We start from the raw sequence: 16,034 nt of genomic DNA, 5'->3' as shown, positions 1-16,034 counted from the left end.
GCCTCCTTTTCAAATGGTAAATTTTCATACAACTGAACTTGTATTTCATACAAAATGAAAAAAACGTGACTTGATATCACAATGATTCATAGCACAAGCCTTGATTGGTCGGCTTGGTAGCGGTGATGAGCATAGTTGGTGCTGAGAGCCACAGGAGAGGTGCGAGCCCATTGGACCGAGTGTTTTAAGCCTGATTTATACTTTCCCCGCTGAGTGTGCCTTACAGCCACGAGTTGTGAAGGCTGTTATACTTGATGCGCATGCTGTTGTACCATTATTTCAACATCGGGGGCAGCTCAGGGTAAATCATGATGCAAAAGTGGTAAAGAAGAAGTCAGCAAGTAGAGTTGCTAAATAAATGAATTGAACTACATATAAAATGAATAAGTTGGGGATCAATTTGGCAGATGCTCATGAAAATGTCAACCTAGGCTCATTATGGATCCGTACCCTGGTATATATTGCTGGAGATAGCGAAATGCAGACAGGAGGTACTTTTTTAGTTTTTATTTTTGCAAATCTGTCAGAGGTCGCTGTGTATGCTTTTCAGATCTCAAATTTCTTTTGCAATTGCCATTCATACCTGCTCTTCTAAAATCCACAAGAGGCCGCTGTCAACTGACTGACTGACCGACTGACTGACTGACTGACTGACTCACTGACCGACCGACCCTCCAACCAAACCCTGTCGTCGCTATAAACTCCGCTCTGCATCTCGAGTCCTCCGACTCCGACTCTCGAGACCTCCGACTCGATCCACTGGGGAAACTGGTAACAGCAGAAAAGATCTCAACATGGAGGTAAGCGAGTACAGGTATCTGAAACGAACGGCTGTTTTCACAATCTGCGCATAATCTGCAAATTCACAGATAGGCCACGCCCACTCAATGACGCAGTAGCAGTTACGCTGTACTGAAACCACTGGAAAAAAGTGCCTGCCATTACCGGTATAGCAAAACACCCACGGAAAACTCGACACAGAGAAACATTAAAAGACACACTCAGCTAGCATTTCAGAAGTGTTATTAAGAGCAACACAAACAGAATGCAGAAGTATAAATGCACAGCTACGCACAAGGCATGCGCCCTGGGTCACGGCGATTGCTTGAGTATAATTCACCCTTAGGCAGGATTGTCCCTATATAGGCAGCGCACAGTGAGCAGTGCAGGTTTATAGTAGAAAGGGTGGTGTCGTCCGGTGTCACAGTCTCTCGCAGGACGAGCAGCGCGGATGGAAATATTCAGGGCGTAACAAACACTGAGTCCCTGCAGCGAGAGAGAAACTGACCCTCACAGTCACCTGATCTCTGAGTGTCACAGTCTCTCAGTATTCACTAACACACACATCCTCTGGAGGACTGAAGCAGTGTACAGAGGCCTTTCACACATGAGTGAACACAGACGACCAGCATCATGACACACACTCAACACACACCAGTATATATACACTTCACCACACACACCAATGCACACCAAATATACACTGAACACATCACTACACACACACTCCAATACACACACTAAACACATCACCAAATATACACGGAACACATCATCGCACAAACACTCAATACACAACAATATACTGTACACTGACCACATTACCACACAAACACCCAACACATAAATACAATACACACCAAATACACACTGAACACATCAACACACAAACACCCAATACACACCAAATACACACCCAATACACACCAAATACACACTGAACACATCAACACACAAACACCCAATACACACCAAATACACACTGAACAAATCACAACATAAACACCCAATACACAAACACCAATACACACCCAATACACACCAAATACACACTGAACACATCACCAAATATACACTGAATACATGACCACACAAACACCCAACACATACACCAATACACACAAACACACACCCACACCAAATATATACTGAACACATTACCACATAAATCCCAAACACACACACACACACACACACACACACACATACAATACACACACTGAAAACATCACTACAAACACTCAATGCACACACTTAGCACACACTAATATATACATTGAGCAAATCACTACACAAAAACAACACACACCAACTATATACTAAACACGTCACCACGCAAACACCTAACACGCATACACACACACAATACACACTAAATTCACACTGACCACATCACCACACAAACACCAATACATACACAATCAAAAACACATCAAATATACACTGAACACATCACCGCACAAACACCTAACACACACACACACACACCAATAAATACACTGAACACATCACCGCACAAACACCTAACACACACACACACACACCACACACACACCAATATATACACTGAACACATCACTGCACAAACATCTAACACACACACACACACCAATATATACAAGGAACACATCACCACACACACACACCAACTATGTACTGAACACATCACCACGCAAACACCTAACATACACACACACACAATACACACCTAATATACACTGAACACATCAACACACAAACAACAAATACACACACTCAACACACACCAATATATACACTGAACACATCACCACACAAACACCTAACACACACCAACTATGTACTGAACACATCACCACGCAAACACCTAACATACACACACAATACACACCTAATATACACTGAATACAACAACACGCAAACACCTATCATACATTCACAATAAACCCCAAATATACACTGAACACATCAACACACAAACACCTATCATACATACACAATAAACCTCAAATATACACTGAACATATCAACACACAAACATACTAAACACACACTGAACATACATAAAAAAAACACACTGAACACATTACAACACATACCTAACACACTCACCAAACACACGTGTAATATATCGACATACACAAACACCCAACATGCACACACGCACACACACACACACGCACACACACCAATACACTCGCCCAGTAAATTAAATACACTTAATATATACTAAACACAACACTGAACACATCATAACACCCAACACACACACACACACACACACACACACACACACACACACACACACAAAATTTCACTCACCAAACACACTGAACACACACACACACACACACACAATTTCACTAACCAAACACACTGAACACACACAAACATATTCAGACATCCACTATTATGAAGTCTACTAAAGGAGGTCGAGCCTTCTCATTTATGGCTCCTAAACTCTGGAATAGCCTTCTTGATAATGACTGAGGCTCAGACACTCTCTCACAGTTCAAAACTAGATTAAAGACCTATCTTTTTAAAGCATACACATCGCATCTATGGATTTGCTCTTCAGCGTTTGGACTTTCAGCAAGTGATTATTAAACCACACTGAACTGAACTTCAACTCTGACAACTCGGACTGACACCGTTTCAATTTACTACAACTTCTACGTTAAGCTGCTTTGACACAATCTCCATTGTAAAAGCGCTGTGGAAAAAAAAAGATGAATTGAATTGAATTAAACATGACCCGCAATGAACACAAACTGGATATACACCTAACACACTAAGCACACACACACACTCAAATATACAAAATAGTGTAAATATCAATAAGCTTTAAAAAATTTACCAGCCCTCTCTTTGGAGAAAGGAAAAGAAGAACTGGAGCTTTCAAGCGTAATCGAGCAAAAAAATTCATAAATGCTGTTAATTAAATCGGTGTTAAAAAAGCAGTGCACAGATGAACTGCAGCGAGTGTGTTTTCCAAAGGTTTGGAGGCCAAATGCTTGTCATCATATTTTTAATTGATATTGCAGCAGCTCTGGACAAAGGACAGCCTTTTATCACTGAAGCGAAAACATTTAATCAGTTTAGTAGAACAATAAAGCAGATGAAATACAGGATCAACCGCCAAAACAAACAAAACTGTGACAAAATCGTCATTTAAGCGATAATAGTATACGCAATAGATGTATCACAGGCATGTGTGATGTTACAGTTATTTTATGCATTGGTTATCTAAACTTGACCAATTAGATGGAGCCTTACTATCTTTATCTCCGCCTCCTATGTGTGCTACCCAAATAATGACTAAAAGTAAGTCTTTGAGAACGGGTTTCTCAAGCCAGGTGGCGCATTAGACCAGGAGTTCATCTCCTGTTTTCAAAATACATCCCAAACTGCTTGAGAAACTGTTCAATTATGATAACTGGTGATGAAAATAAATGATTCAAACACGTAGCTGTCAGTAAAGGACCGCGCACGCACACACACACACACATCACAAAGTTCTGAAGTTTTTTTCTATTCGGCGTGCGTTATTAAATTTCATAACACTCTGAACAGTCCTTACTCCTTATTTGTGTCTAATACCCCAGTTTGTCACAGGAGCATGAGCGAAATGTTCATGAGTGAATGCGAAACTGCCGAACTGCAGTTAAAGTCACCCAAAAAACAAGAAACTCTTACATGAAAGCACTTCACCTAAACACCTTAATTATATTATTATCTATTAAGGCAAATAACTAGATTACAGATGTCTATGTAAGCGTAGTCAGTGGTGTCTTCGAAGTTAGTGAAAGATCCAGAAGGCCATCCTGCTGATTTGATTCAGAAGGACACTTTTTTGTCAGACGCCTCATCGGTCAGCTAAAATTTCAAGGTGAAAGTCATCATAGTTTGCGTAGACTCAGTTCACAACCTAACTAAGAGTAGATTAACGGCGCGATAAGAGTCTCGCGTTCACGCACCACGTTAACGCCGATAACGGTCCACCACAAATATCATATATATATATATATATACCACATTATTAGGTACACCTGTCAAACTGCAGCAACTGCGTAATGCTATCATGTCAATATTAACCAAAAAGGTTTAAGTCAGCTCTAAAGGCAAAAGGGAGTCCTTTTGTAAGGGAGTCCTAGTGAGGTGTACGTAATAAAGTTGTCGGTGAGTGTATATATTACCCTCTTAAGGCAAAGAAGACTATGAATTGTTGTTTTTTTTAAAGTATACTAAGCATTGTTGGCTATAAATAGTGCAGAAACTGTTATTAAGAGCTATATTTTGGGTTGCAAAAAAAAAATATATATATATATTAAAAAAAAAAAAAAAAATATATATATATATATATATATATATATATATACATATATACTGTATGTGTACATATATGTGTATGTACGTGTATGACATACACGACATACACATATACATACATATATATATACATATATATATATATATATATATATATATATATAAACAAAAAAAAATATATATATACATATATACTGTATGTATACATATATGTGTATGTACGTGTATGTGTATATACATACATATACACACACATATTAATATATTATTTGTTTGTGTGTATATATATATACATACACACACATATACATACATACATATATATATATATATTTATATATACACACACACACACACACACACACACACACACACATACACATACACACACACACACACACACACACATATATATATACATACATACATATATATACATACATACATATATATATATATATATATATATATACATATATATACACACACACAAATAATATATAAATATTTATCAACTTTATGAATTTTTATGAAAATAAATTCAGAGACCAAAAATTTCAATCTCAAGCCTGAAAAAGTGTCAACTTTAAAAACTTTGAATGGAGTTGTACATGTTTCCTTTCACAAAGCATATTGTGCCGATAACTGAGTATCTGGTTTCCTTCCAGCACAACGCCGTTTTAAACCCCGCTGCCACATTTGCACATCTGTGGGTTGATCAGTGATATTTATCCGCTCGGCAGTGACTGTTATGCGTATGAAGTGCTGTAATGTAGTTTGACACCGTGGTCTCTGTTTCTGGAGTGGAGCCTCAGGAACCCTGTGCTCGTGCTCTACAATACATTTTCTCAATTACCTGACGTTAAATGAGGTGAGCTGCCAATTTACTATGCAAGAGCATTTTATAGTGAGAGTAGCAGTTAACAGGTTCACACTATAATGTCATGCTGCATGTACGAGTATAACAAGAAAGAAATTCTGGTTTTAAACGGACTGTGAAGAATTAAAGTTACAGTCAAAGACTAGAATACACTAGACATGTCACTCAACAACATGTACAGTTTTGAATAAGAGTCAATACGGCGGATGAAACCCCACTTTCTAGTAAAGAAGCCCATTATCTGACAATAGTTCGGGGCAGGGGCTCGAACCAGACGTTTGTTTTTACGAGAATATCTGAAATAGGTATGAGTTCTTTGGTATGAATGACCTCTGGGGTCAGCAAACACACTGGGTTCTCAGTGAAAACGTGCTTCACAGACATGAGAAATACATCCACAGAAAGCCATAGTTTTCTACAAACCAACTACAACAAATGTTCTCTGTTTTTTTAATCTGTATTAAATGAACAAATATTAATCTGTCAAATCATATCTATGTAGTAATGTCTGTCCCATCGAATGCACATCACATACAGCAACTTAAATACCCAAGACCTTGTAAACAAAGAGGAAGAATTCACTGGGTACCAGGACCCAACATTCTTCAAAATACCTTCTTTTGTGTTCAGCAGAAGATATGAAACTCATATTCTATTCTATTCTATTCTATTCTATTCTATTCTATTCTATTCTATTCTATTTATTCTTTTTTTCTTCTATTTTGATTTATTCTATTCTGATCTATTCTATTATAATTTATTCTATTCTGATCTATTTTATTATATTCTGATCTATTCTATTCTATTACTTTCTGATATATTCTATTCTATTTTATTCAATTCTGATCGATTCTATTTTGATCTACTATGTTCTCATTTATTCTATTCTGATCTTTTCTATTCTATTTTGATATATTTGATTCCATTCTAATCTATTTTATTCTGATCTATTCTATTCTGATTTACTCTATTCTGATCTATTGTATTCTATTCTGATCTAACCCATTCTATTCTGATCTATTCTATTTTGGTTTATTCTATTCTCATCTGTTGTATTCTATTCTGATCTAACCTATTCTATTCTGATCTATTCTATATTTGATTTATTATATTCTAATTTATTGTATTCTATTCGGATCTATTGTATTTTATTCTGATCTATTTGGTTCTAATCTATTCTACTTTATTCTATGTTTTTGTGATATATTCTATTATATTTTATTCTATTCTGATCTGTTCTATACTATTTTATTCTGATCTATTTTGATATATTCTATTCTGATTTATTCTATTCTATTCTGATCTAATATATTATATTTTATTCTATTCTATTTTATTCTATTCTGATCAATTTGATTATATTCTGATCTATTCTATTCTATTCTATTCACATAGATTTTAGAAGCACTTGCCAACACATTTTTTTTACTATATTTTCAAATTGTTTTCATTGTTGTAACGCCGGGGAGTGACACCACAACAGAAGGTAGGATCCAATATGCAGGTTTATTCTTTAGTCAGGCAAGCAGTGGTCAATACAGGTATGAACAGGTATGTTTGGGCAAATCCAGAGTCGAAGTCAATAAACAGGCAATAGGTCGTAAGGCAGGCGGCTAAACAGGATGACAAGGATAAACAGGGCTAAGAACCAAAACACGGGAAAACAAGACCAGGATAACGCGTTGTAATGTCACCAAACAGTAAACAAGACTCGGCAATGTGAATGAGTGTGTGTGCTGCTTAAATACTGTGTGTAATCAGTCTCTGTAACAGGTTTCAGCTGGTGATGTAATCAGGAAGATGAGTGACCAGGCGTGCGTGATTGGGAGAAGTGCATGTATGAAAATGTAGTCCTGGGGAATGCGGAAGTAAAGTGAATGATGATAGAGGAAACCAGCGATCTCCAGTGAATGATCGCTGGTTATCGTAACATAGCCCCCCCTCTAAAGAGCGGCTTCCAGACGCTCCAAATACAGTTCAGGTGGGAGGTGGAGCGGAGGCGGAACAGGGGGAGGGATGGAGGGCCAGGACCATGCAGCGGGGGCAGGACTGGAGCATGGAGCTGCGGAGGGCCTGGAGCGTGGAGCTGCGGAGGGCCTGGAGCGTGGAGCTGTGGAGGGCCTGGAGCGTGGAGCTGCGGAGGGCCTGGAGCTTGGAGCTGCGGAGAGCCTGGAGCGTGGAGCTGCGGAGGGCCTGGAGCGTGGAGCTGCGGAGGGCCTGGAGCGTGGAGCTGCGGAGGGCCTGGAGCTTGGAGCTGCGGAGAGCCTGGAGCGTGGAGCTGCGGAGGGCCTGGAGCGTGGAGCTGCGGAGGGCCTGGAGCGTGGAGCTGCGGAGGGCCTGGAGCGTGGAGCTGCGGAGGGCCTGGAGCGTGGAGCTGCGGAGGGCCTGGGGCGTGGAGCTGCGGAGGGCCTGGGGCGTGGAGCTGCGGAGGGCCTGGAGCGTGGAGCTGCGGAGGGCCTGGAGCGTGGAGCTGCGGAGGGCCTGGAGCGTGGAGCTGCGGAGGGCCTGGAGCGTGGAGCTGCGGAGGGCCTGGAGCGTGGAGCTGCGGAGGACCTGGAGCGTGGAGCTGCGGAGGGCCTGGAGCGTGGAGCTGCGGCCATTGAGGAAGCTTAGGAGGCGGTGGCCGTTCAGGTAGTTCAGGCGGCGGCGGCCGTTCAGGGAGTTCAGGCGGCGGCGGCCGTTCAGGGAGTTCAGGCGGCGGCGGCCGTTCAGGGAGTTCAGGCGGCGGCGGCCGTTCAGGGAGTTCAGGCGGCGGCGGCCGTTCAGGGAGTTCAGGCGGCGGCGGCCGTTCAGGGAGTTCAGGCGGCGGCGGCCGTTCAGGGAGTTCAGGCGGCGGCGGCCGTTCAGGAAGCTCAGGAGGCGGCGGCCGTTCAGGAAGCTCAGGAGGCGGCGGCCATTCAGGAAGCTCAGGAGGCGGCGGCCATTCAGGAAGCTCAGGAGGCGGCGGCCATTCAGGAAGCTCAGGAGGCGGCGGCCATTCAGGAAGCTCAGGAGGCGGCGGCCATTCAGGAAGCTCAGGAGGCGGCGGCCATTCAGGAAGCTCAGGAGGCGGCGGCCATTCAGGAAGCTCAGGAGGCGGCCAATCAGGAAGCTCAGGAGGCGGCGGCCATTCAGGAAGCTCAGGAGGCGGCGGCCATTCAGGAAGCTCAGGAGGCGGCGGCCATTCAGGAAGCTCGGGCGGCGGCCATTCAGGAAGCTCAAGCGGCCATTCAGGAAGCTCAGGTGGCGGCGGCACTGGAGGGTCTGGCAGCACTGGAGGGTCTGGCAGCACTGGAGGGTCTGGCAGCACTGGAGGGTCTGGCAGCACTGGAGGGTCTGGCAGCTCTGGAGGGTCTGGCAGCTCTGGAGGTAGCGGTGGCAGCTCTGGAGGTAGCGGTGGCAGCTCTGGAGGTGGCGGTGGCAGCTCTGGAGGTGGCGGTGGCAGCTCTGGCAGTAACAGCTCTGGTGGTGGCATCAGCTCTGGCAACTCAGGTGGTGGTGGCCATTCTGGGGGCTCAGTTGATGGCATTTCAGGAACTAGAACAGGAACAAGGACAGGAACAGACTCGGAACAAGAAGCCATCTTGTGAGCTGGTGGCAGATTGGCGCTTACCACATTGTGAGTTGGAGGGCTGGAGGCAGTCATCTTGTGAGCTGTAGGACTGGAGTCGGCCATCTTGTGAGCTGGAGGACTGGAGTCGGCCATCTTGTGAGCTGGAGGACTGGAGTCGGCCATCTTGTGAGCTGGAGGACTGGAGTCGGCCATCTTGTGAGCTGGAGGACTGGAGTCGGCCATCTTGTGAGCTGGAGGACTGGAGTCGGCCATCTTGTGAGCTGGAGGACTGGAGTCGGCCATCTTGTGAGCTGGAGGACTTGAGTCGGCCATCTTGTGAGCTGGACTGTTGGCGGCCATTTTGTGACATGGAGAACTGGTGTTAGCCATCTTGTTAGCTGGAAGACCGAATGCAGCCATCTTGTAAGCTGGACTGTTGGCGGCCATTTTGTGAAATGGCAGACTGGAGGCAGCCATCTTGTGACATGGGGAACTGGAGACAGCCATCTTGTGAGCTGGCTGAGGTCTAGGCAGGTGAACAGGGGACAGGAGTACTGGAGATGCAAGCATAATATTGTCAGTAGAGGGGATTGCAAGCCCCGCGGCTGGCGGGTCTTGCTGTCCTTTGCCCCCCCCCCCCCCCCCAAAAAAGATTTAGGGGTGTCCTCCACCTCTCCTACAGTGAAGGGGGACCCAGACATTCTTAAGGCCAAATCAATATAATGTTCTAATGTCTCATTGGGTTCGTGCAATCTCATTGTCGAGTACAATGGCTCAGACAGTCCTCCATGAAAAAAGATCATGAGACATAACTCACTCAATGTTGTCAAATGTGCCAGATTGATGAATTCCTCCACATACTCTTCTATGGACCGTGCTTCCTGACGCAGACGCATGATTGCAATACCCGCTGGATCCATGTTGCGGCCGAGTCTTCTGTAACGCCGGGGAGTGACACCACAACAGAAGGTAGGATCCAATATGCAGGTTTATTCTTTAGTCAGGCAAGCAGTGGTCAATACAGGTATGAACAGGTATGTTTGGGCAAATCCAGAGTCGAAGTCAATAAACAGGCAATAGGTCGTAAGGCAGGCGGCTAAACAGGATGACAAGGATAAACAGGGCTAAGAACCAAAACACGGGAAAACAAGACCAGGATAACGCGTTGTAATGTCACCAAACAGTAAACAAGACTCGGCAATGTGAATGAGTGTGTGTGCTGCTTAAATACTGTGTGTAATCAGTCTCTGTAACAGGTTTCAGCTGGTGATGTAATCAGGAAGATGAGTGACCAGGCGTGCGTGATTGGGAGAAGTGCATGTATGAAAATGTAGTCCTGGGGAATGCGGAAGTAAAGTGAATGATGATAGAGGAAACCAGCGATCTCCAGTGAATGATCGCTGGTTATCGTAACAATTGTTTATTTTTTCCAATTAGCTAATAGCATTTTATTTTATCTTTAATCAAATTTGAATGCAAATAAATATTTTAGTGATTGATTGTTTTTAGTGATTGATTGTATGGAAAATCAGCATGAGCTGGAAATGCTTGCTTATGATTATGGGTCATATATGGACAGATCCAACAGTTTGGGTGAAAAAAGTGTAATTTAAATATTATATTATTGTATATAAAAAAATCAGCATGTTATATATATATATATATATATATATATATATATATATATATATATATATATATATATATATATATATATTTATATAGTTTTTCATTTATTTATTTTTAAATGTTTATTGCCAGTTAACTTTTAACTTTTTTCTGTAAACGCTTAATTAAATGTTTTTATATTTACAATAAATAAAGTACTTTAAAATTAACATATGAATATAACTTTGCACTTTGGCATATTCGAGCCACTGAGGTAAAGATTTTTAAACATTACAGGAAAAAAAAAAACTCTTTTAGACAAAACAGCCCTAAAAACTATACTGTAATTGAAATCTTCAGTTGCAAATTGCTAAAGTGCAACAAAAGCAACACTTAAAAGTTCATATCTCTATGTTTTCCTTACATTGGACTGAAAAAACTCTTCATCAAGAGCCAAAAGCCCAAACTCTACTAATTCAACGACCATCATCAATAATTCCTTTCTCTCTGATTAAAAAAATAAATAAACGCAATAAAAAATTCAAGAACCAGCATGATGAAAAAGCAGTGGGCACTAATGCACTCCATTCAGACATTTCATTTTTCACTGATTCACCATACACTCTCAGAAATAAAGGACACAAAAGCTGTCACTATGGTGACACTTTTCAAAAGGTACACATTTGTACCTAAAAGTGCCCGCATTGGTACTTTAAAATGAAAAGGAAGTTGCTGAGACTGACTTGTATTTCCGTATGTTGTTGTGCTTCCAACTGAAATGGAATGTTAAGTAGGAGGAGGGGCTTTCTTTTTGCGCATCATTTTCTCATATACGAACGGTAAGAGGGGCGTGGTTAAAAATATTGTGGTTAAATACTAAAGATAAAGGTTAAAAAAAGAGAGAAGCAGCTTTAAAGTTACAATGTTTATTTTGCTAGCACACATTGTTATTCTTAGGGTGAATGATTAGTTAGTGCAAGTTAGTAAAAGTTTGTTGAGATAATCATAAATGGAACTCCATTTGCTTCCACATTTGGAGTGACATTTTTTCTGTTGATGTCAATCTATGCGCTTTATAGCAACTGCATATACCCTCTCTTACTGTTAAGTTTGCTATGAGGGAATTATGTGCAAAGGAAAGCTCCGCCCCCTACTGAATATTTAATTTCCGTTGGAAGTACCACAAGGTGCACCTTTTTAAGGGATGGTTAACCCAAAAATGAAACTTACTTCATTTGCTGTCCCTCGTGTGGTTTTAAACCAGATCAAGATGATATATCGAAGAATGCTAGTTGCTGGCACAAATTGACAGCCAAAGGGGAAACAATACTTTGTACATCAGTGAGTCCCAGCAACCAGCATTTCTTGAATTATCTTCTTTTGTGTTCAGCAGAAGAAAGAAACTCAAATAGGTTTGGAACAAATAAAAGATGAGTAAATATGATTACTTTAGAAACAGCGTCAGCTTTTTGTTCGATTAGAGAGTGCGCTCTTTAGCATCGATGTTTTCCAGCAAAATATTTTCAATCCTACCCACCGTTAAGTTTGCTATGAGCGAATGATGTGCAAAAGAAAGCTCCACTCCCTATTGAATATTCAATTTGAGTTGGAAGTACATCAACATACTGCAATAAAAGTCTCAGAAACTTCCAGTTCACACAGACGTTAAAGGTACTTTTTGTATTCTTTAAAGCAGTGTTTCCCAACCCTGTTCCTGAAGGCACACCAACAGAACACATTTTCAACCTTTGCCTGATCAAACACACCTGAATAAACTCATCAGAACATTAGAGGAGACTCCAAAATCTGAAGTTAATGGGTCAGATAAGGGAGACATCCAAAATATGAACTGTTGGTGTGCCTCCAGAAACAGGGTTAGGAATCACTGCTTTAAAAGTACCACAAGGTACACTTTTTTAAGTGAATAATTATACCAAAAATGAAAATTACTTCATTTATTCTCCCTCAAGTGGTTTTAAACCATAATGAGTTTCTGTTGAACACAGAAGATGATACATTGAAGAATGCTGGTTTCTGGCACAAATTGACCTCCATAGTGGGGAAAAATACGTTGTACATCAATGTGTCCCAGCAACCAGCATTTATTGCAGTGGCGTAGCGCAAAATGCAGAGGCCCCCCTGCAGGGATCGCTGACGGGGCCCCCTGATGGGGGGGGGGGGGGGGGGGGGGGGGAATACGTCACACGTCAATTTGCATATCACTGGCGTCATCACGTTCTACCGTTTCTGTTTGTTTAACAGCCTATGGTTAATAAAGGGGTATTTATAATTGCACTACACTTTATATAAGCATGTTTATTTAACTAAATTTATTGCTGTTTGAATACAGTATGTCATTATAGATATGTAGTGAATGTGCAGTAATCTCTCATATGTAATAAACTCAGACAAGTTCAGAAACTGTCACTAATATCTGTGATGGTGAACAAGAAAAGAATAAACGGTCCAATTAAATTGTTAAAATAAAGTAGAAGTACATCGGTTTGACTGTACAAGGGAAATACCTTCACACTGCCTGTGCTAAATCATTTGTCGTCGGTACGCAGAGGGGTGATCTGCTCTCGGGCTGCAGGAGGGAGAGGCTGCTGTACGAGGACTGACTGGGCCGCCTGTCAGTGCTGTGAGGCGGGGGAGGGGCCGGCGGCATCACACGCAGCTCGTTGAGAAGAGTAGGGACGGTACAGTATGGACAAATGACAGTCTAAAAAAAATCTCCAATAACACAAAAAAAAAGTCGCTAGATTTGTCACTAAGGGGGTCTGAAAAGTCGCTAAATCTAGTGACAAAGTCGCTAAGTTGGCAACATTGGCGGCAAGCAATCAGAATGAAGTAGTCCACCGCTTGAGAGGTGTTCAGAGAACACAGACCTGTGAACTTTGGTTCCGACCACAGTTGTTCCCAAGAGTTTGATTATTGCGTTCGCCGGTGGATTTTTAATTATTGAAAATCACGACGACGCGGGGCCCCCTAATCACGCGGGCCCGTCCGCTACGCCACTGATTTATTGAAATATCTTCTTTTGTGTTCAGCAGAATAAAGAAACTCAAATAGGTTTGGAACAAACTAAGGATGAGCAAATGACAGAAAATACAGTTTTTGTGTTAACTATCCCTTTAATAGGATTACTTTAGAAACAAAAAAGGCCGTGTCAGCTTTTATAGAGCTCACTCTTTAACAGTGGATTTCCAGCGAGTATTTTCAATACATCATCACACACATCCGTACATCTAAATCCACCCACTTGTTTTTGTCTACAACAAAACAGGAGCTCTCCGAGTTGTGCGAAAACCTGATCAGATGAACACAGAGCCACTTCTCAGTCCACAAAGAGAAAACATGACGTTTTTAACCTCGCTTTCTCTCCCCTCCTCGACGAGCCGAACGCTGACAACGTTTTGTGTTCAGCATTTGCATAACAATTCCTGACCTTTCGCTGACATTTAATCGTGACCACAAATTTCTAATCAGCCCTTAATAATGAGAGCGGCGACGAGGCTCTGACAGACCTGCCGTTCCCAGCATGCACCTCTGCCGTCCGCCTGGATTTCAGGGATATGAGCGCAAAGGTTAGTCTGTGAAAATACTGCGAAAGTTTCCCCACAGAGACGCGGTTATGATCCACGGCAAATGAAAAAAAGCTGCCAGCGATTCATTAAAGAGTGAAGACATCACACTTAAATAATGTTGGCGCTCACTCGGCTCTGCCTGAAGAAAAAAAAATTTATTTATAAAAATGTAGTGTCATTCCTGTCAGTATTCAAAGTGGCAACCCCGGGACAATCACAGCATGATGTGTTAAAAAAATAAATGTTCTAAACGAAAAGGCCCTAATATAAAACCAGTGCTGCTTACTAAATTTTGGTCATATTCTTCACTTTTAGTATGACTTTTTCTCATTTATAGTGTTAATTTTAGGGCAGTTTTTTTGTTCAGAAATTAGCCATGAAATAGTTTTAGACAATTTTTTCATTAATTTCATTTTTTCATCTTGGTGTGACTCTGGAGTCAGATCTGAGTTTCAATAGTCATGTCAAAGCAGTTAGTAAATCAGCATACTATCATCTCAAAAACATCGCAAGAATCAGATGCTTTGTTTCCAGTGAAGACTTAGAGAAACTTGTTCATGCTTTTATCAGCAGTAGGGTGGATTACTGTAACGGCCTCCTAACTGGCCTTCCCAAAAAGACAGTGAGACAGTTGCAGCTCATCAAGAATGCTGCGGCCAGGATTCTGACTAGAACCAGGAAATCAGAGCACATCACACCTGTCCTCAGGTCTTTGCACTGGCTTCCAGTTACATTCAGAATAGAGTTTAAAGTATTATTACTGGTCTATAAATCACTAAACGGCCTAGGACCTCAATACATTACAGATAAACTGACTGAATACAACAGATCAATCAGATCTTTAGGATCTTTAGTTCAGTCAAAGCAGGGTGAAATGTGCTATATAAATAAACTTGCCTTGCCTAAGCACTAAGTATGTTATTTAATATTTTTAATTAAAAAAATAAAGTAATGAATAAATAAGTAATAAAAATGCATATACTGTATATACTGTAATACACATGTAGCATTGAGGTTGCATGCAAATCTTTGAATTCTCCTCTTTAGCCCAAATACATCAATTTAAAGGGCTTTTGTTCAAACACTTTTATTGCTATCAGCGCCAGAAAGGCAACCAAAAACCAGCCTTTAGTCTTAAATAGGTGTGACCAACATAATGCTTTAAAATTCGACCCGTGCAAGCAATCCATGCAGAAGGTCTACCGTAGAACAACACAAGGGAAGACCGTATTTTCTGTACTCGTGACTCACTCGAGTCCGCTTTTCTTTTTTTCCGGCAATTATAAACTTGGTTTAAAGTTTGCGCCCTGCACATCCTCCAATCTGTGCTGCAAGCTCC

General features: G+C 41.5%; 2 protein-coding genes across 7 annotated transcripts in view; both read right to left on the bottom strand.

Annotated features, from left to right (window-relative positions):
• lingo1a (leucine rich repeat and Ig domain containing 1a) overlaps window positions 1-16,034 on the bottom strand; it is a 275,532-nt gene that overhangs the window by 245,224 nt on the left and 14,274 nt on the right. The window lies entirely within an intron of this gene.
• On the bottom strand, window positions 7,456-10,598 carry LOC141380870 (uncharacterized). Its single transcript, XM_073942729.1, has 4 exons — window positions 9,651-10,598; window positions 8,553-9,484; window positions 8,162-8,257; window positions 7,456-8,113 (listed from the first exon to the last, which is right to left on the bottom strand). Exons 1-4 carry the CDS (start codon window positions 9,868-9,870, stop codon window positions 7,946-7,948), a joined length of 1,416 nt encoding a protein of 471 aa, XP_073798830.1. The 5' UTR covers window positions 9,871-10,598; the 3' UTR covers window positions 7,456-7,945.

The sequence above is a fragment of the Danio rerio genome, chromosome 25, assembly GCF_049306965.1.
Source record: "Danio rerio strain Tuebingen ecotype United States chromosome 25, GRCz12tu, whole genome shotgun sequence".
Taxonomy (NCBI): Eukaryota; Metazoa; Chordata; class Actinopteri; order Cypriniformes; family Danionidae; genus Danio; species Danio rerio.
This window is presented reverse-complemented; position numbering and strand designations above follow the sequence as displayed.